This window comes from Hemiscyllium ocellatum, chromosome 8 (genome assembly GCF_020745735.1).
Source record: "Hemiscyllium ocellatum isolate sHemOce1 chromosome 8, sHemOce1.pat.X.cur, whole genome shotgun sequence".
Taxonomy (NCBI): domain Eukaryota; kingdom Metazoa; phylum Chordata; class Chondrichthyes; order Orectolobiformes; family Hemiscylliidae; genus Hemiscyllium; species Hemiscyllium ocellatum.
In genome coordinates this window covers 38,272,667-38,297,011 of record NC_083408.1, presented here as the reverse complement: position 1 = coordinate 38,297,011, position 24,345 = coordinate 38,272,667, and the positions used below count along the sequence as shown (strand labels likewise).

At 39.6% G+C, this 24,345-nt stretch overlaps 2 protein-coding genes across 5 annotated transcripts in view; one reads left to right on the top strand and one right to left on the bottom strand.

The window, feature by feature from the left end:
* Positions 1-16,155, top strand: part of pcnx1 (pecanex 1) — a 283,871-nt gene extending 267,716 nt beyond the window's left edge. For all 4 annotated transcript variants that reach the window (XM_060828820.1, XM_060828819.1, XM_060828822.1 and 1 more), the window contains 3 exons: positions 3,664-4,100; positions 8,782-8,922; positions 14,906-16,155. In XM_060828820.1, coding sequence (XP_060684803.1) covers positions 3,664-4,100; positions 8,782-8,922; positions 14,906-15,046 — 719 coding nt within the window. In that variant the 3' untranslated portion in view covers positions 15,047-16,155. The remainder of the gene's footprint in view (positions 1-3,663; positions 4,101-8,781; positions 8,923-14,905) is intronic.
* LOC132818118 (polypeptide N-acetylgalactosaminyltransferase 11-like) overlaps positions 15,003-24,345 on the bottom strand; it is a 50,168-nt gene continuing 40,825 nt past the window's right edge. The window contains exon 13 of the mRNA XM_060828824.1: positions 15,003-15,068. The gene's annotated coding sequence lies outside the window, so the exon portion shown is untranslated. The remainder of the gene's footprint in view (positions 15,069-24,345) is intronic.

The window sequence follows — 24,345 nt, the reverse complement described above, 5'->3', positions numbered from 1 at the left end:
AAGTGGCAGCTTAACTGTATAGAGTTAGACATTGCCCTGAAAGTCCTTGACATTGAATGTGGGCCTGCATGAAGTCTAATGACATTAGGGCAAACGTGCTGCTAATTACCACCTACTGCCTTGCCTGTATTCCAAAGTAGATTAAAATGATCCTATTGCACTGTTTTAAAGAAGTTCTCGAAGTTGCATGATCATTCATCACCTGTGCAGAGAAATAGATATGTAATTGCTTTTAAACAAGTGTGGCAGGGGTCAGAAAAAAACAAAGGAGCAAGTCTGTGTGACAGATTTGATGCTCAGATTTGATTATTAAATAACAAAAGATTTCATGATGGAACAGCTAAAGGGAGTGGTAATGGGCATGATAAACAAACAAAGATAGTGACCAAATGAGTCGTGAATGGCTAAATGGCCATAAAAACTATCTGAATACAGCATGAATGGATAAGGAAAGAATTAAGACAAAGAGCAACCCTGCAAACTTGTTTTAAAAAAATGCACTACATGATGCAGACAGAGGTTGTGGTCTAAGTTGTTGAACTCAGTGTTGAGTCCAAAAAGCTGTAGAATACTGGCTCGAAAGGTAAGTTTGCTGTTCCTCGAGATCACTGCAGCAAGCTGTGGATAGAAAGGTCAGCATAGGAGTAAAGCACAGAACAAAAATGACAAGCAACCTGAAGCTCAGAGTCGTGTTCGTAAATTAAAGTCTTTAGATGAGCAGAAACGTGAACTGTGGTTTCCCAAATGCGAAGGAGACTACATTAGCAGTGAATATAGAACGCTAAATTTAAGGAACTTCATGAAAACACTGATGCAGCTGTAGGAATATTTGTGGCCTTGGACAGTGAGGGGTTAAAAGTATAGATTGCACAGAAAGATGCCACATGGAGGGAAGGCTTTTTTAGGGCTATTTGAAGAGTAACTTTAGATCACAACCTCCTGCCTCCATCTTGCCAGGTTATTCCAACATTTTCTGTTCATGTCTCAGATTTCCAGCATCCAGAGTATTTTGTTTTTGTTTTAGCATTCTGCTGGTGTCTATTATACTTTGGCCAGCATCATTAAAACAGATTATCTGATTATTATCTCATTGTTGCAGGTGGAATCTGGCAATGCACAAAGTGGCTCCTGCCTCTCACTTTAAAAGTACCTAGCTTGTTCTAAAGTGGTTTGAAACGGCCTGAGATTCTGCAAGTTATAGAGTCATAGAGTAATACAGCTTGGAAACAGACCCTTTTGTCCAACCAGTCCATCCCAACAATTATCCCAAACTGAACTAGTCCCACCTGCCTGCTGCTGGCCCATATCCCTCCAAACCTTTCCTATTCATGTATCTATTCAAATGTCTTTTAAATAACATAAGAACTAGGAGCAGGATTAGGCCGTCTGGCCCTTCAAACCTGCTCCGCCATTCAACAAGATCATGGCTGATTTTTTTCGTGGACTCAGATCCACTTAACTGCACTCTCATCGTATCCCTTAATTCCTTTATTTATCAAAAAAAAACCTCCCTTAGCTGTAAAAACTGTCAACTACTTCCCTAAGCAAGGAATTCCATAGATTAAAAACCCTCTGGGTGAAGAAGTTTCTTCTCAATTCAGTCCTAAATCTGCTTCCCCTAATTTTGAAGCTATGCCCTCGCTTCACCTGCCAGTGGAAACAATCTCTCTACTTCTATCTTATCTATTCCCGTCATTATTTTATATGTTTCTAAGATTCTCCATTCAATCTGCTGAATTCCAATGAATATAATTCCACTGTACTCGGTCTCTCCTCATAAGGCAACCCCCTCAACTCTGGAATTAACCTAGTGAACCTCTGCACACACTACTCCAGGTGTGGCCTCACCAGCACCTTGTACAGCTGTAACGTAACCTCCCTGCTTTTAAACTCAATCCCTTTAGCAATGAAGGACAAAATTCCATTTGCCTTCCTAATTACTTGATGTACCTGCAGATCAATGTTGCCATCCACCACTTTCTCAGGAAATTCATTCCACATGTATAAAAATGTTGCCTGTTATGTAAAAATATTATTTTAGTAAACTATAATGACTGGAATAAGTTTTTAAAAAACTGTAATAGATCTTTAACTAAACCTACAATCCCACTAACAGCTGCAAGATCCACGCTGCTTCTCAAGCTTCACCATTTGTGGAATGTTGTTATGTGGATATGAAAGAATGTCACTCTTTCCGGGGTAATAGATTTTAGAGGGAGTCTCTTTTAATTTTAAAGATATGCAGATTTTGTAATTGGTTCATTTATAGATATGATGACCAGTTATTTTTTTGGAACAGGGCTGGCAGCGATGAATTTTGAAGAAGGTAAGGCAGCTGCTGAGGGATACATGAGAAAAGCATAATCTGAAGTGGGACTACATCAAATAAATAAATGATAAATTTCTTAACTCTTGCAGTTTGTAAGGGAGATAGAAAGAGGAATAAATGTTTCTGGAGTTTGCTTATCTATTGTAAATATCAAATTAAAATCTTGATTCCAGCTTGAATTTTCCATAAAATAAACTTTGCCTTCCAAGTCATATTTTTACTACAAGGACATTTTTATAGGGCCTTAAATGCAGTAAAAAATAACCCACGGTGCTTCATAAAGGTGAATGGGGAAAACTGGCTACACAGCCTAAGGAAGTATGAGGCAAGCTGATGAAAAGAGGTAACTTTTAAGGAAGTTTCTTAAAGCTTACCAGGGTGGTGATATGGCAGAAGTATTTATGGAGTGAAACTCCAAGTGTGGGACTTCAGCAGCCCTGAATTATCAAAGGGGAGAGGGGAGATGAGTTGTACAGAGGAAGGAATCAAAGATGGTAAGAGTTTGAGCTCCAACCCTACTGCCATGTGAATAGATTGAGAGGGGCAAAGACATAGAGGGATTTAAAAAGGCAAACATAAATTTTAACTTTGAGACACTGGACAATGGGGAGAAAGGTGAACCTTTGAATTGTTTCATTATAGTTTTCACCAATGCCTCAGCTTCTTTCAAAATCTGGGCTTGGACTTGGTATTTAAAGAAGGACATTGCTGCAATTTGAACAAGTGGATGATTACCAGCTGCATCAATCGAATTTTAATATGTGTCTGCTACAATTGTTTGAAGAACAACTTCAGAATCAGTTTCAAGTGATTAATTAAGGAAACTTTTTTTATTTAAATGTAGGTGAAGCCTGTTGTTTTGAGCAAAGGACAAAAAAAATGTCTACAATGAACTAGTGTTTGCACTCAATTGATTTCTTAAACTTGAGGTGATGTTTGAATCATTCTCCATACCTGCAGATTTCCTTTAAGGCTGTGCAATAGAAAGAAACCAGAATGTCTTTCCTCCTCATTTGAATTATTTTCTGAAGACCAAATTGTTGAATACTGAAATCCATTCGACACTGTATCCAGCATAATTACATTTGCGATTATCACTAGATGTAAGAATGTCACGATCCATTAGTTAAGGCACTATTCTAGGAGGATAGTTCCTTAAAATAATTTGTGACTAATTGTTGATGAGAGATTTATTACAAGACTAATATAGAAGTAATTGCATATCAAAATTCCCTTTTAAAATTTACTCTTGCAAAACATATCATAGTTTAATTGAGTTCAGAATCTGAGTTTATTCTGTAATGTATAAAAAAAATTGTTCTTGATTTCAACAGGCACCAGCCACAGCAGCCACTCAGTGCAATCCAGCCTCGTCAGACATTCCCCTGCCCGTGCCTCAGTTGCCAGCCAGTCTTCATATCGATATAACACCCGTCACTCTTCGTTACGGACATCTGCCACCGGTCTGGTGCCATGCCGCCGTTCGTCCACTAGCCAGCTGTCTTTGCGAAACTTGCCCAGCTCAATCCAGTCCCGACTGTCCATGGTGAATCAGATAGAACCGTCAAGTCAGACAGGCACTCTGAGCATACAATGCGGTCTGCCCTCTTCCAGCAGCTCCAGCCAGAGCATTCCCATCTGCAAACGCAACACACTGGCAGGACTTCTTGGAGCAGAAGGTGTCACCAGTGTAGACATTCAACCAGGCAGCAACTCGAGCACAGCGTTTAATACCCCTGCCAAGAAGGATGAAGTTAACTACAAAGTCCAGGTACATACACTTTTATAAGTATTCTGTTCCTCACAAGGTGGAGATGAAATAATTTTTTTTATGTTTTACTCCACTTCAGTCAGACGTATTTTAGAGCCACCCAAAAAAAGCCACTCTAGAGGAAGACCTCTGAGCCTTGAACCCAACTGAGAAAGCCAAAACAATTTTGTTTTAAATGTGTTTACTTTATCATTAGCTGATGTTACAGGAGAAAAGATTGCTTTACTGCTGTTGTCTCAATAATAGATAAATATTGAACTGGTATAGGTCTTTTAGTATCTGCAGCATGAAGATAGTGAGGATTTTGACAGTTAGAACCATGAATGGCTCACAAGGGTCTGTTCTTTACGTACGCAAGTCAGAAGTTTAGGCTCTGCCTCATGTAGATTATTGGACCCTCACAGATAGGATTCTCACCACTCCCTCCCTACGTAATCATCTCATTTTACTCCGTACATATGTGGGCATATCAGTCTGATGCACTTACTTGGGGAGAGAACAAATTGCAAAGCTTAATACAACAAAAGATGTGTTAAAGTTGGGCAGGTAGCAGGGAGCATGTTTCTTCATGTATATTTTACTGTACTGAGCTACCAATCTACATTTATCTGTCTAACTAAAACATTCTTGTTATTCTTTCACATCTGGGACCACAGTTTTACATGTAATTCAGATAACAGATTTGTAGAAAGCTGTCTATAAACAGGTATGGTTTACAAGAAACAGGAATCAATTAAAAGTATTTCAGCAATTTTTCACGTCCAACTGGGAAATCCCCAGAATTTTCATAAAAAATGGAAATGTTCAGTGAGCTTAACAATGGTCTCTACTGAGTCAAATGAACAGTCATAACAATCAGAATGGTTCAAATGCATGGATTTAATGTGGGGAAACTAACTGGGAAATATGAATGATTTTGTGCTACAGAAACAATTCTGAGTATTGTATCATGAGTCTCTGTGTAATTTAGTTTTTTTGTGAATTTTTTTTAAAGAGGTAATGAAGCGGTTTGTAAATCTGACGTCTTTGAGACAATTTTATAGTCATCACTTGGGGGCAGCTGAATGATCCATCCAATGGTCCAGGAATATTCTGTTCAAGTATTAGGCAACTAGGATGGTTCTGTTAAACTTTACAATTTGTATGTTGATGTTGACTGGGTTTTTGTATTTAAATTTGTTAGGTTTCTCTAAAAGCATGGTAAAAAAAATCACCAAGGCCATAAGATCTTTTGAAGATTAAACGTTCGTCAGGGAGTTCTATCTGTTCATCATAAACAAAATTCAAATATATAATAGTGCTTTTGTTGGCTGCCGGGTTCCTAATTCACAACCATTGGATCATAAAACCGTTCCAGAGCTCGCTGTGGTCTCCTGTAAAGGCTCAAATTTCAAACAGCACATATATTAATTTAGACTGCATTTGCATTATAAAACTGCTGGAGGAAGCAAAATATAGTCTCTCAGAAGTAACAGATCCATAATATAACTAGAGTATGTGCAGTTATATGTGATTTGTTACTGTCTTTTGCCTTGTGTGCCTCTACTCACTTCCCATGTGAGAAGTTACGTGCTGGTTTGGATGAGCTGCAACGCACATCCTTACAGGCAACTGCTATGATTGCAGGAAGGAACAGGTGATAAAACACTGCCTTAGACAAGTCTAAGGAGACACCAGCAGGATGTTTTCAACTTAAGGCATTTTACTGCAGTGTGATTAACGTTTTGTTTTTTTTCTGAACCCAGTTACTGCTGTAATTAATATAATAAGGGCAGAAGACCTAGGATAGGAAGTGTATCGGTATGCAACTGAATTCTGTAGATTATTTCATTCAGGGAAAGATTTGGAGATAACAATCTATAAACAATAGAGAGAAATGGAAGTGAAAGCCTGCCCGTGCAAATAATTAGTCAAGTTGATGAAAAGCAGAAACTAAGAAATATATTTACGTCTTTGTAAATTTCTGACAATGTCAGTATTTCATTACATGATTTCGACAGTACTACATAATGTCGATGAATAAAAATCTATTCTCAGTTTTCATCCCTGCTGTAGTACTGAAGGTGTGACCCAGAACTAGCCAAATTCCAAGTTAAGCTGCTCCAATACTGTTACACACTGGCATCTACCCAGCAATGTGAAAATTGCCCAGGGATCTCCTGATCACAAAAAGCAGAACAAACTCAGTCTGGCCATGTATAACACATGGTACTTACAATGGTACCATTAATGAGGCTAGTTTTCAAATCCAGATTTTTTCTAAACAATGAATTTAAATTTCAACAATCATTGTGATATAATTTGAACCCCTGAGTCCTGTGAATTTGCTAGTAATCTCGAGTAATGATAATCAGACAACCTTATTGAAACACAAAAGATTCTTAGGGGCTTGACAGAGTAGACGCAGAAAGATTGTTTCCCCATGTGGGAGAGTTTAGGACTAAAGTGCATGATGTCAAAATAACAGTCACCCATTTCAGACAGAGATGAGGAGGAATTTTTCTCCGGGAGGATAATGAATCTGTGAAATTCTTTATGCAAAGAACTATAGAACAAAGAACTGTTTCGCACAGGAATGGGCCCTTTGGCCCACCGTGTTGTGCCAAACATGACACCAAATTAAACACATCCCTTCTTCATCCCCTTGGTTCATATCACTCCATTTCTTGCATATTCATGTGCTTATCTAAAAGTTCTTCTAACAGGCTCTATAGTACCTGCCTCCTCCTCCTTTACCTCTGGCAGTATGTTCCAGACTCCTACCACTCTGTGTTTAAAAAAAACCTGTTCCTCACATCTCCTTTGAACTTGCCCCTCTCACCTTAAATGCATGCCCCCTAGTTTTACACATTTCAACTTAGGGTTGACAGTCAGAATCGTTTTTCCCCAATCTATACATCTCATAATTTTATAGACTTCTTAAGTTTCCCCTCCATCTCTGCCACTCCAGAGAAAATAACATGAGTTTTTCTAGTGTCTCTTTATAGCTGATACCCTCTAATCCAGGCATCATCCTGGTAAATTTCTTCTGCACCCTCTTCAAAGCCTTCACAATCCTATTTGTAATGTGGCAGCCAGAATTGAATGCAATGCTCTCTGTGGCCTACTCAAAGCCTGAAAAGCTGCAACACAACATCCTGACCCTTGTACTCAATTCTCCAACCAACAAAGGCAAGTATGCCATACACCATCTCTACTACCCTATCTACTTGAGTAGCCACTTTCAGGAAGCTATGGACTTGAACTATAGAGGCTGTGTTGTTAAGTATGCTCAAGGCTGAGTTAGACAAATGTTTAGTCATTAAGGGAATTGAGGCTATGGGGATAAGGCTAGAGAGAAGAGTTAGGGATAATCAGATAAACCATGATCTCAGTGAATGTGCAGCAGACTTAATGGGCCAAGTGGCCTATTTCTACCCTTACATTTTATAGTGATAATCTTTTGAGTGACTAGTCTAGTAACAATACCACACAGCCACTGACTCCAAAACCAATACCTTCCAAACCTATGAGTTCTGCCACCTGAAACAACAAGGGCAGCAGATAGGAACAAACTTGCAAGATCTCCTTCAAGTCACAATCCTGACTTGGAACAATATCTCCATTCCTTCATTGTCTGCATAGTAATCCTTGAACTCCCTTATTTACAGCATAGTGGAGGATACTGCCTTAAGTGGTTTAAGTGGCTCACCATCACCTTCTCAATGGCAACTAGATATGGGTGACAAAACATTTATACCCAAGAGTGACGTCATCTATTAAACCACTCAAAGATCAACTTTGTTTCCTTCTTGAGCCCCTCGTGAATTGGTATTGCTTTCAAAACATGAAGTATAGCAATGGATCAATAATAATAGATAAAATGAAATCCATTCCTGAATATATGACCAATTGAAATCTGAGTATTAAGTTGAAATTTGAATTTCTAAAAGCCAGAGCACCTCATCATACAGTTGGATTTGCAGAGTGATCTCACAATGCAGCCCAGTCTTATCACATCAGTGAAACCAATGTAGTTCTGGAACTGCTGATTTTACAGCTGGTGCAGTACAACACTGGGTGGAATCTGCTCATTCTCCTGTGAGCAATCAAGGTGTTCAGAAGTTTTCTGCTAGCTTCCCAGTGTGCAGCTCATTGAGGAAAATGTTTCCCCCGATAACTCTAAGTTGATCACAGCTGAAGGCATTTTTGATTTCCTGTGGACTGATGTATATTAATGCTTGTCAGTAAATTAAATGGTGATGCCTCAGGGATAAAATGTAACACAAGCCATGGGTACAAAGGTAGCCCTTTGTATCGTTTGAATGTTAAATGATCAAAGTAAATACTAACCAAGTGACCAAGCATTTCTGCATCATTCAAAAGTCTGGTGCTGGCTAATTTTGCAACTTGGAAGCTACTGTAAACATTGAGCTTCCACATTGGACTCACATGTAAGGAAAATGACATGTTCTGGTGCAGGATCTTCAATCAGTTGTATATCCTATCAAGCATGGTAAAGATGGTTACAGTGCAGCATTATAATGGTGTTGGAACTTGGTCACTCTCTGAACTTAACATTGAAACTTGCAGTTTGGAATATAAATGGACTTTCAGCCTGAGTGCCAGATTAATATCCCAGTGTAAAATGTTTGCCAATTAGTGATGCTTGTGTCATTTTTTTTCCTGGTTATTCTGGCAGATAATTGACACTGGCCAAGTCATGGAAGCCATCAACGTATCCAAGAGGAGGGAGCTTCACTGGCCAGATGAAGCCATCCGAATGAGAGCTGGTCGAATCAGCTGGAAAGACTGGAGCCCTCAGGAGGGCATGGAAGGCTATGTAAGTTTTCCTATCAATCAAGATTTCCTTCATATTTTCATAAATAGTACATGACTCTCTAGGAGCTGTTTAATAGGACACAGAATTCATAGGTACACATTGGAAGGGTGAATTAAGAATTGATGAACAACCAAGTGTTGCTGAACAAAGAGACCTTGGAGTGCAGGTTCATAGCTCCTTGAAAGCTGAGTTGGAGGTAGATAGGATAGTGAAGGAGGCTTTTGGTATGCTTTTCTTTATTGGTCAGAGTACTGAGTACAGGAGTTGGGAGGTCATTCTGTGGCTGTACAAGACATTGGTTAGGCCACTTTTGGAATATTGCATGCAGTTCTGGTCTCCTTCCTATCAGAATGATATTGTGAAGCTTGGAAGGGTTTAGAAAGGATTTACAAGCATGTTGCCAGGGTTGGAGGATTTGAGCTATAGGGACAGATTGAATAGGCTGGGGCTGTTTTCCCTGGAGCGTCGGAGGCTGAAGGGTGACCTTTATAGAGGTTTACAAAATCATGAGGGTCATGGATAGGATAAGTAGACAGTCTCTTCCCTAAGTTGGGTGATTCCAGAACTAGAGAGCATAGGTTTAAGATGAGAGGGGAAAGATATAAAAGGGACCTAAAGCTTAATTTTTTGCATGCAGAGGGTGGTACGTGTATGGAATGAGCTGCCAGAGAAAGTGGTGGAGACTAGTTTGATTGCAACATTTAAAAGACATTTGGATGGGTAGCTGAATAGGAAGGGTTTGGAGGGATATGGGCCGGGTGCTGGCAGGTGGGACTAGATTGGTTTGGAATAACTGGTCGGCATGGACAGGTTGGACCAAAGGGTCTGTTTCCATGTTGTATATCTCTGTGACTTTAAGTTGGTATATGGGCAGCAAGATCATAAGAGCTAGGAGCAGGAGTAGGCCATCTCTCCTCTTTTCATGGCCTCAGCTCCATTTACGCACCCTCCCACCATAACCTTTAATTCCTTCACTGTTCAAAACATTATCTATCTTTCTGTAACTTGTTTCTGTAAGATCCGCCGCACCCACCCCAACTCCCCACCCCCACCATTCTTCTAAATGCCAAGGAATATAATCCCAATCTACTCAGTCTCTCCTCATAAACCAACCCCCTCACCTCCGGAATCAATCTAGTGAACTTCCTCCACTGTCAGTACATCCTTTCTCAAGTAAGGAGACCAAAACTGCATGCAGTATTCCAGGTGTGGCCTCACCAGCACCTTGTACAGCTGCAACATAACCTTCCTGCTTTTAAACTCAACCCTTTTAGTAATGAAGGACAAAATTCCATTTACTTTCCTAATTACCTGTTGAACCTGCAAACCAACCCTCTGTGATTTATGCACAAGGACACCCAGGCCCTCTGCATAGCAGCATGCTGCAATTTTGTTTACTATTCGAATAATAGTCCTTTTTACTGTTATTCCTACCAAAATGGATGACTGCCAACCAGAAGAGCACTCATTTATCCCCACTCTTTGCTTCCTATTAGTTAACCAATCCTCTTTCCATGCTAATACATTGACGTAACACGTTGCATCTTTATCTTATGCAGCAGCCTTATGTGCAGTACCTTGTCAAATGCCTTTTATAAATCTAGATACACCATATCCACTGGTCCCCATTGTCCACCATGCTGGAAATGTCTTCATAGAATTCCAGCAGATTAGATAAGCATGACCTGCCCTTCATGAACCCATGCTGTGAACGCCAAGATGCCTATCAAATGAGACATTAAACTGAGGCCACATGTATTTTAGGGTGATCCCATGCTACTATTCAAAATAGGACAGGGTATTCCCTGAGATGCATTTAAGACGGTTTTATGTATTTGATTTTACAAGAGGCTGAGACAGTAGTAAAGTGAAATGAGGATATCACTGTTGATAATCAAGAAGTAGTATAAAGTATCAGTATCATGATGAATTGAAATATAATGTAAGTTTGAAAAACTTGAGTTAATGTTGGTAATGCAAACAGCTTTAGTATGTTGTGGCAGGGAGATGTTTCTTAATGCATTTTTCATCTTTCTCTGAAACTGTAACTAGTCTAGAAGCTATTAATAACAACTACAGAGGAACCTCAAGTATTCGAATACCAATTATCTGAAAATCGGATTATTCAAAGGAGATCTCGAGGTCCCGATAGAAACATTACATCAAAGACGTGTTTCCAACAGTGATCGCATCATTTGTTTACAGTCATTAAACAGGCACCGTCTCCAAATGACTGACTTCCCGCCCTCTCTCTCCCCTCCCACACTTTCCCTGGAGTTCCACAGAGGGATGTACCCTCAACTCACCTTCCCTAGATAATCTCTCCAACATTGTCTGTACAGTGCAAATGTCAAATCACTGCAGTAAAAAGTTGTGTGTGTGTGGCTGTTTGTATGGCTGTGGCTGCGTGTGCGTGTGTGCGCACGCACTATTTGGAGACTTAACCCACAAAGGCAGCAGCAGCACCAGCAGTCTTATTGTTGGTATCCAGTTCAGCTGCCCCAGAGAGGGACAGTGGTGGACGGGGAGGGACACAGGTGGGTAGGCTTGCGTGCTGTGCTGCTGCTGCTGCAATCTCCTGAACGAAGAGCAGACTTTAAAAACTCCAAGCCTCAGAGGAAAGACATTTAATTGATTAACTGAGTAATCGATTATCGGAACGAACAAGTGTCCAACCATCTCATTCGGATAATAGAGGTTCCCCTGAATAAATATATACATAAATACACAACAATGGCATAGTTTATTTCTAACTGTGACCAGCCCTCAGAATGTGCTGAAAAGCGTAGCAGCCTAATGAAGCACTTGTAAAGTTTATCCACTGTTGTAATATCAGAATTGTGACAGTCAATGCATCGAGTGTTACGCACCAGACCAAACCCCTTCAAAAGAAGATAGAAGTATTAAGAAGATAGCCTATACCCCAACCTCTTCTTATTTTTAAAGGCAAGTGTGAGGTGTTGGGTTGCAGATGCAATTTAGTTGATCAAACTACCAGGCTTGAAGCAAAATATACTTTAATCTTACACTATAGTTAAAATGCAAACAAAAGAAAGATGCATTGGAATAACGATGCTATTTGAAAACTTAACAAAATAATAGATTATTTAACTACTGAAGAACAACTGTTCCAGTGTAGTAACATCCCATAAACATTGGCAAAGGCAAATTCAGTAACATAGCTTGTCTCACATGCAATTCTCCAGTCTAGAAAGAGAGAGAGAAAAAACTCGAACGTTTTACTGTAGCAGGGAGAGATGTATAGCTTCTAAACTCCAACAACTAAAGCTAAAACTAAAAACTTCCAAAGCTAAAACTAAAATCCTGGTGTGTGAGCTTTATCCCACCCATTTCTGCTGCTTCAATTGTTCCAACTTAAACGAAACAACCAAGGCTTCACAAGTCATTTATTAGCTTGGAACAGACCACTTGGCACCTCTGTCTCAACGTCTCTTCATATAAAAACCAGGACAAAATATACCTCTTAAAGCCATAATATCATCACATACCAATCAGGTAACATCTAAATAAACTGTTTTTGTGATGTTGATTGAAGAGTAAGTAGTGGTATGCATCTCGGGGAATACCCCTGCCCTCCTTTGATTGGTGTCACAGGATCTTTTACATCACCCTAAGACACATGTCGCCTTAGTTTAATGTCTCATCTGGACAGTGCAACACTTATTCAGTTGTAAAAAAACTAACCAAGAGTGTAACCACTGAATTGTGCTAACAGAATGTGGAAATCTTTTAAAATGTGCTTTGACTAAATTGACAGCAGGAAATGGGATTAATAGAAAAGAACTGCAAAATAAAATTGCAGGTATTCGAAATGTTGCAGCCCTTTTAGACCATGCGAAATGCATCATCATTATCATAATTCATTCATCCTTTGCATGTCTTACAGTCTATGTTCTTTGTAATTTGCAGTATTGGGATTCTTCAAATTAAGTTCCGATCAAGATTTTTAGTTAGAATGTTTCCCTCTTTTGTTCATAAGCTAAATTCAAATTGCTTGTCTTAGGGTGATGTAAAAGATCCTGTGACACCATTCAAAGGAAGGCAGGGATATTTCCTGAGATGCATACCACTACTTACTCTTCAATCAACATCACAAAAACAGATTATTTAGATGTTATCTGATTGGTATGTGATGGTATTATGGCTTTAAGACAGACCATCCTGTTTACAGCTTCATTGCCCCCTCTTCACTGACAAACAAAAGGCAAACAATTGCTCCTTTTTTGTTGTGAACTCTCACAGCTTTATTATTTACACTTCATCAATTGTAATTCTGTTGTAAATTCTGGACACATAACTACAGCCTGAAGATGTGTTATATATAATTACTGAGTTAGACTGAAAGAAAGCTTTTTGGTTTCCATTAAAAATGTTTTCTCTCCAACCAAGTTTGCAGCATTTTAGGGGTCAGGTCAGCTCTGAAGTCTCTCTCAATTTGGTATCAATAACTCCACTGCGAGAATATGGTGGTAGGGTTATCGAGTACCAAGTTACTATCTAAACTGAGTTTGATTTGTTATGATATCAGTATAACTCTGCCAGGGACCTGCTTACACACATTCTAAATTCCTTATCCTGGCTTATTTTGTACCAAACAATACAATCCAGTTAAAACAGAAAAATGCCGGGAACGCTGAGCAAAGATCTGTGGAGAGAAACGAGAGTTACACTTCACTTCTGTGATCTTTCTTCAGAACTGGAAAACATTAGAGTTGTATAAGGTGTGGAGCAAGGGGTAGCTTGGGACAAGGACAATTGGAATGTCTGCATGAAAATCAGTAGAGAATGAATGACAAGACGAGTAAAAAATGAGGTCTGCAGATGCTGGAGATCACAGCTGAAAATGTGTTGCTGGTCAAAGCACAGCAGGCCAGGCAGCATCTCAGGAATAGAGAATTCGACGTTTCGAGCATAAGCCCTTCATCAGGAATAAGAGAGAGTAGCCAAGCAGGCTAAGATAAAAGGTAGGGAGGAGGGACTAGGGGGAGGGGCGATGGAGGTGGGATAGGTGGAAGGAGGTCAAGGTGAGGGTGATAGGCCAGAGTGGGGTGGGGGCGGAGAGGTCAGGAAGAGTTTACTCGAATGAATGACAAGACAGCTAGTCTTCCAGTGCCAAAGTAAATAGTAATGAGACAAGAATAGAAGCAAACTCAATGGAGGAGGTGTGTTGCTGACTAAAAACGAGCACAAGAAACAAAATGGGACACATATTAAGGTCTGAAACTGTTATACTCACTGTTGTATCAGTTGTTTGATGCAAGCTTTTGTGAAAGGATAGCGTAAGGATCAATGCAAGGTTGCAAATGAGCTGATTACAGGACCTTGACCATTACAACTGGCACTGCCCTCAATATCTAATTTCAGGAATTGGTTTGATAGGATATTTGCGCGGGGTTTGACTGTAGTTACAACTGGGCATAATACAAATAAGCACAGTAAGATTTGCTTATTGATCAGATTTCTCACAGCTGATATCAACGAGAAATTTTATTTTTATTGAATAGCCAGAATAGCTGTTTCAATATGGATCTGTTAAACTCCGTGGTGGAAGGCTAGTAATTGGGGAAGGAAAATGAGGGTGATCTTTGAACCTCCAATATCCTCACTCGAAGTGTCCTGTGATCTGTATGTCCTTGTTTGCTATCATCTGCCTATGCTGCTCGCGAAACAAAACATTTTACTGAATATAAGTACAGGTAACAATAAATCAAATCAAAAACAATACATCAAATTAAAAAGTTAGTTTCAAAATGACATGTGGTATATAGAACTGAGGGGGAAAAAAGTAAGAAAATAAACACAAAACAGCTTAAATATATTCCAAGGCAGTTTCAGTATAGAATTGGTATATTCGAGGTCAGTGAAAACATTGGACAGAATAATTTGTTCTATTGACCATGAAAAATTCCTTATTCCATCTTCCTTTGTTGTCAACCAATTCATTATTTGTTTTCTATATTAGGTGATTCACCGTTGGGTGCCTTGTAGCAGAGAGCCAAGTAGCAGATCCCATATAGACAAGACGATCCTGCTGGTTCAGATTGAAGACAAGTATGTTCCCATCATTGAGTGTGGGGTCCTGGAACTTGGAGCTAAAGTTTGAAACACTTGCAGCAGTCGCTCAACTGCGGAAGATAGAAACGGGAGTAAATCTCTCTCTGCCATCCTGTGGTCAGAATGCATTACTGCAACAGCTGGAGGCTGGATTAGACGATCCAGAATGTAAACTCATGCAGCAGGGATGTTGCTTTTGTCAGAGCTAACTGACAGGAAGAAGGAAAACTGCACGGAGGCAGAACTCTGATCTAAAATTATATTTTGTTTTTTTTAAAAACCTATAAGAAATTCTATGCATTTCATATGCTTTAAATAACATTTTTCTTAAGTTGTTAAGTAGATTTTGTTGAGTATTTTGTCTGTTTATTTATTTGCCAATACTGAGAATGCCCTAGTTTCATGCAGTGCACGTTTAAAAACTCTTTAAAAGAAAATATTGTTTTTGAAGTTATTGATAGGTTAGAATTCTATTGACCATACAAAAGAACACTCATGTCCAGTTTAATCATTTCACTACTGTCTCATTCCTTCTGAGTTGTAACTGTGTTGAAGACAACTGCACTAATTAACAACAATGCACTAAATATTTCTGAGATTGCTCAGAGCTTTTTATTTATACAAATGCCATTATATTTTAAAATGCCTTTCGGGATGAGGACGTTAATCATCAGCTCATGTCATGCTCCAGACTCGCCTTTACTCTCTTTATTTTAACTTGGAATTTATTTTGTTTCAATAGAACTTGTATACAGTTGTATAATTTTTTTTTGATATTTATTACTGTGAATTTTTTTTGTTATAACAGCTTTTGTTTCTGTACATTCAGGGAAAAGAAATTTTAAGATAAAGTTAAAAGTGGGTTCAGCATTACATTTGCTGGACTGAATTGCAACATGACTGGATACAGTTCACTGTTTCCTCACAGGTCGTGCAACTTAAACCCTTTCACTCATGCATCAAACAACCACCACCGCAAAGCATATATCAAGGGGACGGGTGCTTATGTGTATGTATACAGAAAACTTGTAAATAACGTAGTTGATGTTTAAAACAAAGATGACAGAAGCCTAAGTAAAGATTTTTTTTCGCAGTGTACTGCATCTGAAACTAAATACAGTATTGAAATTATGATCAATAAAGCAATTTTATAATAAAGCAGGTCCATTTTGGTGTAACATTTGGCTTCAATTTTACTTGATCCTTCTGTTGGAATATACAATCCGGTGTTTGCATAAAGACCAACATTTGATAAAAAGTAATAAAGATTAAATATTTTCAAAGGCTCATGGACTGATAACCAAAAGCGACAGACAGATTTAAGGCAATTTGTAAAGAGTCAAAGTTAACAGTTCTTTTGATGCAACGTGTAATTATTGGGGTTTGGAATATATTACCTGCTAAGTATGTAATAGTGGCCACCAGAAAGAAATTAGATTCATTCTTGACCGAGAAAAAGTTACAGAATATTGAGAAACAGTGGGGAACTGAAACAGCCAACACTGACTTGATGGTTTGAAAGATACTGTTTTATTCTATGAAAGATCTTTTAAATGCTCAGTATATTCCAAAGCCATTCACAGCCTAAAAGTTAATGTCAAGTCACTGTTGGTGGCAAATATTCCTTGAACAAGTTTTCAAAGGGCGGCATGGTGGCTCAGTGGTTAGCACTGCTGCCTCACAGCATCAGCATCCCAGACCCTCCAACCACAAGGTATGAATTCAGATTTCTCCAGTTTCCTCATTTCCCCTCCCCCCACCTTGTCTCAGTCGGTTCCCTCAACTCAGCACCGCCCTCCTAACCTGCAATCCTCTTCCTGACCTCTCCGCCCCCACCCCACTCCGGCCTATCACCCTCACCTTGACCTCCTTCCACCTATCCCACCTCCATCGCCCCTCCCCCTAGTCCCTCCTCCCTACCTTTTATCTTAGCCTGCTTGGCTCTCTCTCTCTTATTCCTGATGAAGGGCTTATGCTCGAAACGTCGAATTCTCTATTCCTGAGATGCTGCCTGGCCTGCTGTGCTTTGACCAGCAACACATTTGCAGCTCGATTCCAGTCCCCTCAGGCGACTGTTTGTGTGGAGTTTGCATATTCTCCCTGTGTCTGCGTGGGTTACTTCCAGGTGCTCCAGTTTCCTCCCATAGTCCAAAGATGTGCAGGTCAGGTGAATTGGCCTTGCTAAATTGCCCGTAGTGTTAGGTGCATTAGTCAGGGATAAAAAAACAATGTAGGATAGGGGAATGGGTCTAGGTGGGTTGCTCTTCGGAGGATTGGTGTGGACTTGTTGGGCCGAAGGGCCTGTTCCACACTGTAGAGAATCTAATCTAATCATAACCATCAATATGATGGTTAACATTTTCAGTCACGTTGCTAGAGGGATAACCATTGACAAGAAAACCAGATAATGCTATGAGATCCTTCGCATCCATCTTGAGGGCAGGTGATGTCTTAATTTAGCCATATCCAACCAAACTATCATGTTGTCAATACTACTTAGGGAGCCTACCCAAATGTCCATGAAAGAGGATCAGTTATAATGCTGGAAAATTTCATTTGAAGGTTTTACAATTTGTGAAAATACAATAGTGCACGATCAGTGCTGAATCATTAGTTATATAAATATCTTGTATTACCACGTTTGTCACAAACCAAAGTGCTGTTTGGAAGGACTTTCAGGATTTTGACACAGCAGCAGTGAAGAAAACAACAACATTATTCTGTGTCAGGATTGTGCGTTACTTGAAGATGAATTTGCAGGCCATGGTTATTCCCAAGCATCTGCTGTTTTCGCTTCCAAATGGTAGATGTCACGAGTTTAGAAAATGCTATGAAAGAGCCTTGGTGAGTTGTTGCAGTACATTATGTATATACTGTTACCGTGGTGGAGGGAATGTTGAAGGCATTGTATGGGGTGCCAGTCAAAAGGAAAGTATTTAATAATATTCTTGTGCCTTGTGGATGGAATGCAGGCTCTGGTATTGGATTAAAATCCTTGAATGTCCTATCAAATACCTTGGTAGGAGCACTTCAATCTCACTGCAACCCACCTACTAAATGAGCACTCATAATGAGCAATTAATGCAATTTCCTATCGCAAGAATATCAACAGTCTAACTCCATTTAAAATAATTTAATGCACTTGAGAACTTATTCCTGAATCTACATCGTTATATACTCTACCTTGATTTTACTTCCCTTACTCCAGTTCGCTGTTCCTATTTTTAAAAATTTTTCCAATTCCTTTTAAACACCTCAATAGAATCTGCTTCATCCACAGTTCCAGCTGGTGCATTCCATTCCAAACCTGGACCGCACTCATTGGGAAAACATTTTCCTTACCTCCCATTCACCTTTGTAAAAATGCTTTAAAACTGTGCCCCTTGGTTTTCTTGTATGAGCAGGCTTCTCCCTGTTTACTTCATCCAGATCCCTCATGATTCTGAAAGCTATCAATTCTTCCCTTAACCACCTTTCCAAGGAAATCAGCCCCAGCCTCTCCAAATGATATTTAACTGTTTCTCAGTTGGGGGACCTTGCAGGGGAATTGATGGATGATTTTCGCATAGACTTATTATCCTTGTTCCTTCCAGATAGTGGAGGTTATGAGTTTGAGAAATGCTGCCAATGTATACTTGGCAAGTTGCTGGACTGCATTCTGTACACTTTACAGTCAACATGTGTCAGTAATTTGGATGGAAATGCTACTTCCACATCGTTCAACTAAAGTATTCCATCACACGTCTGCGTTTACCTCATGAACGGTAATAGGATCAGGAGATGAGTCCCTTTAGCAAATTTTTTTAAACCATTCTAACCATTTGTCTTTGTCACAGCGTTTAGGTCCAGTTTAATTACTGATCATTGGTGGTCCAGAGTATTAATAAATTGGGAAGAAGGTTATCCAGGAGTCGGGTAATGGTAAAACCATTGAAGGTCATGAATAAGGTAATTTAGCATTCGCTTATTGGAAATGGTTGTTGCTTGACAATTCTGCAAATTTTACTTGTCATCTATCAGGCGAAACATGTATCCAGGTTGTGCTGTGATTGCAGCTGTAAACTGTTTCATTATCTGGAGAATAATGAAATGGAGTTGGGGCTATGATAGTTGGCCTGGACTAACCTCGGCCATTTAGTTTTGTGCTTAAGATGATTTCACCTCCTAGAAATATGTTCCTAACATTCACTAACTTCTATTAGACTTTAGCTTCCCTGGTGATACCGTTGATAAAATATTGTTTTGATGACACAGGCAGTCACTCGTTTCAATTTATATTCTTCACAGTAAATTGGTTCTGAAGCCAGCAGAATATTGCTGAATAAATGCCACTTGAAAGTACTGATGACTGGATTAAACATTAAATTCAAATAAATACAGAAAACCCTCAACCCAGACCAGACTAAAGGAAAACTGTCTCCCTGGTTGTGATGGTGTTAGAAGGCTGCAGTAACAAGTTGTTCCCATTCATTCTGGTTTGGTGCTAACAAAATTCTACTCTCCTCAATGCTGTGGATACAGTGATATTCCACAGTCCCTACATTAAAGCCTACGTATGGAGGTTTCGACCAGAGTTGTTCTACGTATATCCCTGAGTTGATAATTTGAGGGGTAGCTGACGACAACAATAAATGCAACCAGGCTACTTACTACTCTGCTTTGTTCCATCAATACTACTGGTGTAGCTATTACTGAAACATTTTAGCTCGAGGTTTTGGTACTTCTAGAACAAAGATCAATATAGCCAAAATATTGATTAGGCCCAAAACATTTAGTTTAGCTATACAACCATGCTTGGTTATGGGCACTGACTTGCCCCACCTATTAGTGGATTCTGCATCTTTGCTACCTTCAGTGCTTCCTCAAAGTGGTGTATACCTTCAGTGGGCTACGTGGTCAGCTGAGGAAAGCAGAAATGGTAGGCACTTAATTTCCGTGGCCCGGACTGTAATTAATCAGTATCATCTCTTTTATCTGCACAACTTACACCCTCCAATCCCTCATGCCCTCAGCTCTGATGGCTCTACAGCAGAAAGTGATTGATTGACAGATATGGTATCAAAGGTTGTACAAATATTAAAGAACATTGAGTCCAAAGCCTGAACTCTGTGGATCTGCAACTACCTGTGGTAGGCCAATTATTTTGCAGCTATGATATTTTGATTTGTACATGCTCTTTCATCATTGTCACAAAACTGATCCTTTTTTCCCTAAAAACTCTTCCTTTTCTCAAGGATACCGTGTCCTTGGGGTTTTTCCAGAGGGGTCATAAAACTCTCCCAGCTCAGAGGTGGCTAATTTAGTACAGAGATGAAAAAGAATTTTGAGGCCTTTTGTTTATACGTAAATAGATGAGACTTCAGGCCAAAGTGACCTGTAGTGGTCAGCTCTCTAGCTGAGCTGTTTGGTCCAGAACTAGTTAGGAGTTCAGTTGTGTGGAAACAGGCTCTGTCTCCTTCTGCTCTTCTAACTTCAACCTGTAAGCATTTGTTACATTTTTACTTATTTTAAGGGGGTTTGCTTATTGGGACTGTTATGTATATGTGGAACAGCATAATTAAGTCTAGTTTGGATAGACTTCAGTTCTGTAGGGGTACTTTATTCTGTTCTTTGTGTTTCATTGTGTAACTTTGTGAATAAATTTTTGCCTGTTTTAAAACCTGCTAAGTCAACCCAGCTAACTTACTCCAGGGAATTCACACTGTACGCTTACTGAAACAAATTGCAAAGTTATGGTCTGGGCTGCCTGCTTAAGAATGTTTTGAGTGGTGTGGCCTTGTCCATAATAGACTGGAGGCTCTTTGTGGGATTTTAAGCAGCGAGTGATAGGTTGCTAGTGTCTTTATTTTGGGTGTTGGTTTGGTTGGGTAGACAAAGCTTGGTATAGCAATGGCTCTTTCAGTCGCCAAATGTTTTCTGGAAGTGGATGCAGTGACTTTGGAAGGTTTTCAAAAGGTGGGTAAGACTTCTGCAGGAGTAAGTAGCAGGAAGGTCCAATCCCAGCTGGTCTGCTATGAGGAAAGAGGAGATAATTACAGCACTAGCTCAGCATTTAAACTTGCTGGAGAAACCATCAGAATCTGTAGCAATGGCAAGAATTCGATTGCAAATGAAGCAGCTTGAGTTAAAGGCGAGAGATAAGGGCAGCAGAAATGAAACTGAGTTACAATTAAAGCTGGAAGAGAGGGAAAAAGAGAGCAGCAGAGGACAAAGAAAAAGAGCTTTTGAACTTCAAAAACTTACACTTAAAAAGAGAAGTTAACTTAAAAAGCTGGGATAAAGGCTGAAGGTAACCTTAGTGAGGAAGTAGTGCAAACTCATGTTGAAGAGCAGAGAGTGAAAATGGCAAGGTTAGCAGTTGAAATGGCTGATGATTATAAGCTCGTCCAGAAAACTCGATTTGGCTTCCAGAATCAATTTCACTCCATGAGAGACAGAAACTGGGGCAAAGAGAAATCCTCACGTGGAAAGGTAGGTCTCAGGGAAGATCATAAGGATAACCTACCACAGGGTAAAAAAGAAGCCCTTGAGGGGGACAAAGTTAAAAAGCTCCAGTGTTTTCATTGTGACCCACTTTATTACAGTATTGGTGGGCTAAGAGAAAGCCAGATGTAGGAAAACCGGATAAGCCTGGGCATTTTGTTGGACTAATAACAAAAAGCACAAGGGAAATTAGGCAACTGCCTCAGAGTGTACACGATGATCAGAGATTGATTCGGGAGGAAGTGCCAGATCTGCTTAAAAAATATACATGCAAGGGTAAAGTTTATTCACATAGGCCAGGAGTAGCGGGTAAAGAGGTTATAATATTAAGGGACACAGGGATACTCTCACTCTCTAATGCTGGAGGATGAGGAGATATGTACTCCTGAAGGACTATTGCCAGAAAAGATACTTGTGACAGGAATTCATGGTGAGACATAAAGTGCCCAGTTACATAAAGTGAGGCTAGAGAGTCCAGAGAGGAGTGGACTGGACAAACTTGGTTAGAGTGGTGCTGAAAAAGCACAGCAAGTCAAGCAGCATCTGAGGAGCAGGAAAATTGACATTTTGGACAAAAGCCCTTCATCAGGAATCAATAGGCTTTTGCCCAAAACGTCGATTTTCCTGCTCCTCAGATGCTATCTGACCTGCTGTGCTTTTCCAGCACCACTCTAATCTAGATTCTGGTTTCCAGCATCTGCAGTCCTTGTTTTTACCCGTACTGGACAAACTCTCAGCTCCAGGAATACAATTTGTCCTTGCAAATGATATAGCTGATTCACTGGTAAGTGTGCTGCCTACTCGAGTTGAGAAGCCAGGAATTTTCCCAGATTGTGTGATCACAGAGGCACAAGCTGAAGCAGGAGAGTTCAAAAGGCACAGATAAGGAAGCTGATATAGCTTTATCCAAGACTTTTCTTTTGGGACAGAGCAGAAGTAAATAGGTAAACATGCAAGTATCTTTAAATCTGCTAAGTTGACTGAATTACAACAGAAAGCTGAGAACTTAAAACAGTTGTATCCAAAGGCATGTACAGAGAAGGAAAGCGACTTCATCCCTGTGTTATTACTTAACAAATGATGTCTTATTGAGGAAATGGAGACAATCACACATTCAAGCAGATGAGAAATGGGCAGAGATTCATCAAATTGTTTTGCCAGTAGGATATAGAAAGGAGGTGCTACCACTTGGAGGTCATTTAGGGGTGAGGAAAACACAAGCTAAAATACAAAGACATTTTTATTGGCCTGGACTACACAAGGACGTAATTGAATTTTGCCAGACATGTCATACATGTCAAATAATTGAAAAACCACAGGCAATAATAAAACCTGCACCTTCAATACCTATTTTAGCATTTGAGGAACCTTTCACAAGAGTCTTGATTAATTGTGTAAGTCCCCTACTTCAAACAAAAATGGGAATAAGTATTTATTAACAGTACGGGGTGTGTTGACTAGAGTTCGAGAAGCTTTCCCATTATGCAACATCGCAGCTAAAAGGGTTATAGAAGAATTACTTTATTGGTAGTCCATATCTAGTTATAATAAATTGAGATCCAGTCAGATCAAGGATCGAACTTAACATCCAAACTATTCGAGGAGTTCACGAATAACTTGGGAATTAAGCAATTCAACTCCACTGCGTACCATTCAGAATTGCAGGGAGCACTAGAGAGATGGCATCAAACATTAAAACCACGTTGAGGGCATATGGTCGGGACAATCCAGATGATTGGGATAAGGAGATTCCGTTTGTACTTTTTGCGATCAGAAATGCACCAAATGAATCAACCAAATTCAGTCCATTTTAATTAATTTTTTTAGGCATGAAGTAAGAGGGCCATTAAAATTGATTAAGGAGGAATTAATAAGTCAGAATTCAGAGACCACCTGTTTGGGCTATATGTCAAATTTTATAGAACAATTAAATAGAGCTGGAAAGTTGGCTAGATAGCATTTAAAAGTGTCTCAGCATACAATGAAACAGGAAGTGGATAAGAAATCACACATTCACACTTTTGCAATTGGGGAATAAGTTATGGGTGTTACTTCCAGTAACAGATGAGCCTTTAAAAGCAAGATTTAGTGGACCTTATCAAATTGAGAGGAAATTGAGTGGAAATTGAGTGAGGTGAACTACTTGATAAGGACTCCAGAACATTAAGAAATCTGAGTGTGTCATGTGAATATGCTCAAAAAGTTATTTTGATAGGGAAGGAAAGCAAGAGGGCAAGGTGTTAATGATTACAGCAGGCCAGAGGATTCTGAATTGAACATCCCTCCAATCAAATTGGACAGTGAGGAAGTTGTCAAAAATTGGGATAAATTATTTAGTTACCTTGCACAAGAAAATCGAAATGACCTGAAAGAGTTATTACTATCATACAGGGAGATATGTGGAAATAAAATTGTCAGTACTAACTTAATTATGCATGATTTAGATATAAGAAATGCTGTTCCAATTAAGCAACATCCTTATAGGTATGACCCTCTAAAGTTGGCACTGGTTCAGAAGGAGATAGAGAGCATCCTCCAGGATGGCAAAATCGAAGTGAGTTACACTGACTGGAGCTCACCTAGAATCATGGTGCCAAAGCCAGATGTTACCCAACAGCTAGGTGTGGACTATCACAGAGCCAACATTGTTACAAAGACTGATGTATGTCCAATTCCACAGTCGGAGGACTGCGTCAAAAAGGTGGGACAAGCAACTTTTATTTCTAAGTTGGACTTGCTCAGATGCCACTGGTAGGTACCTCTGTCAGAGAGGCAGCAAAGGCAGTTTAGGCTTTTGTAACGCCAAATGGACTTTATTAGTTCTAAGTCATACCATTTGGTATGAAAAAGTCTCTGAAATGTGGC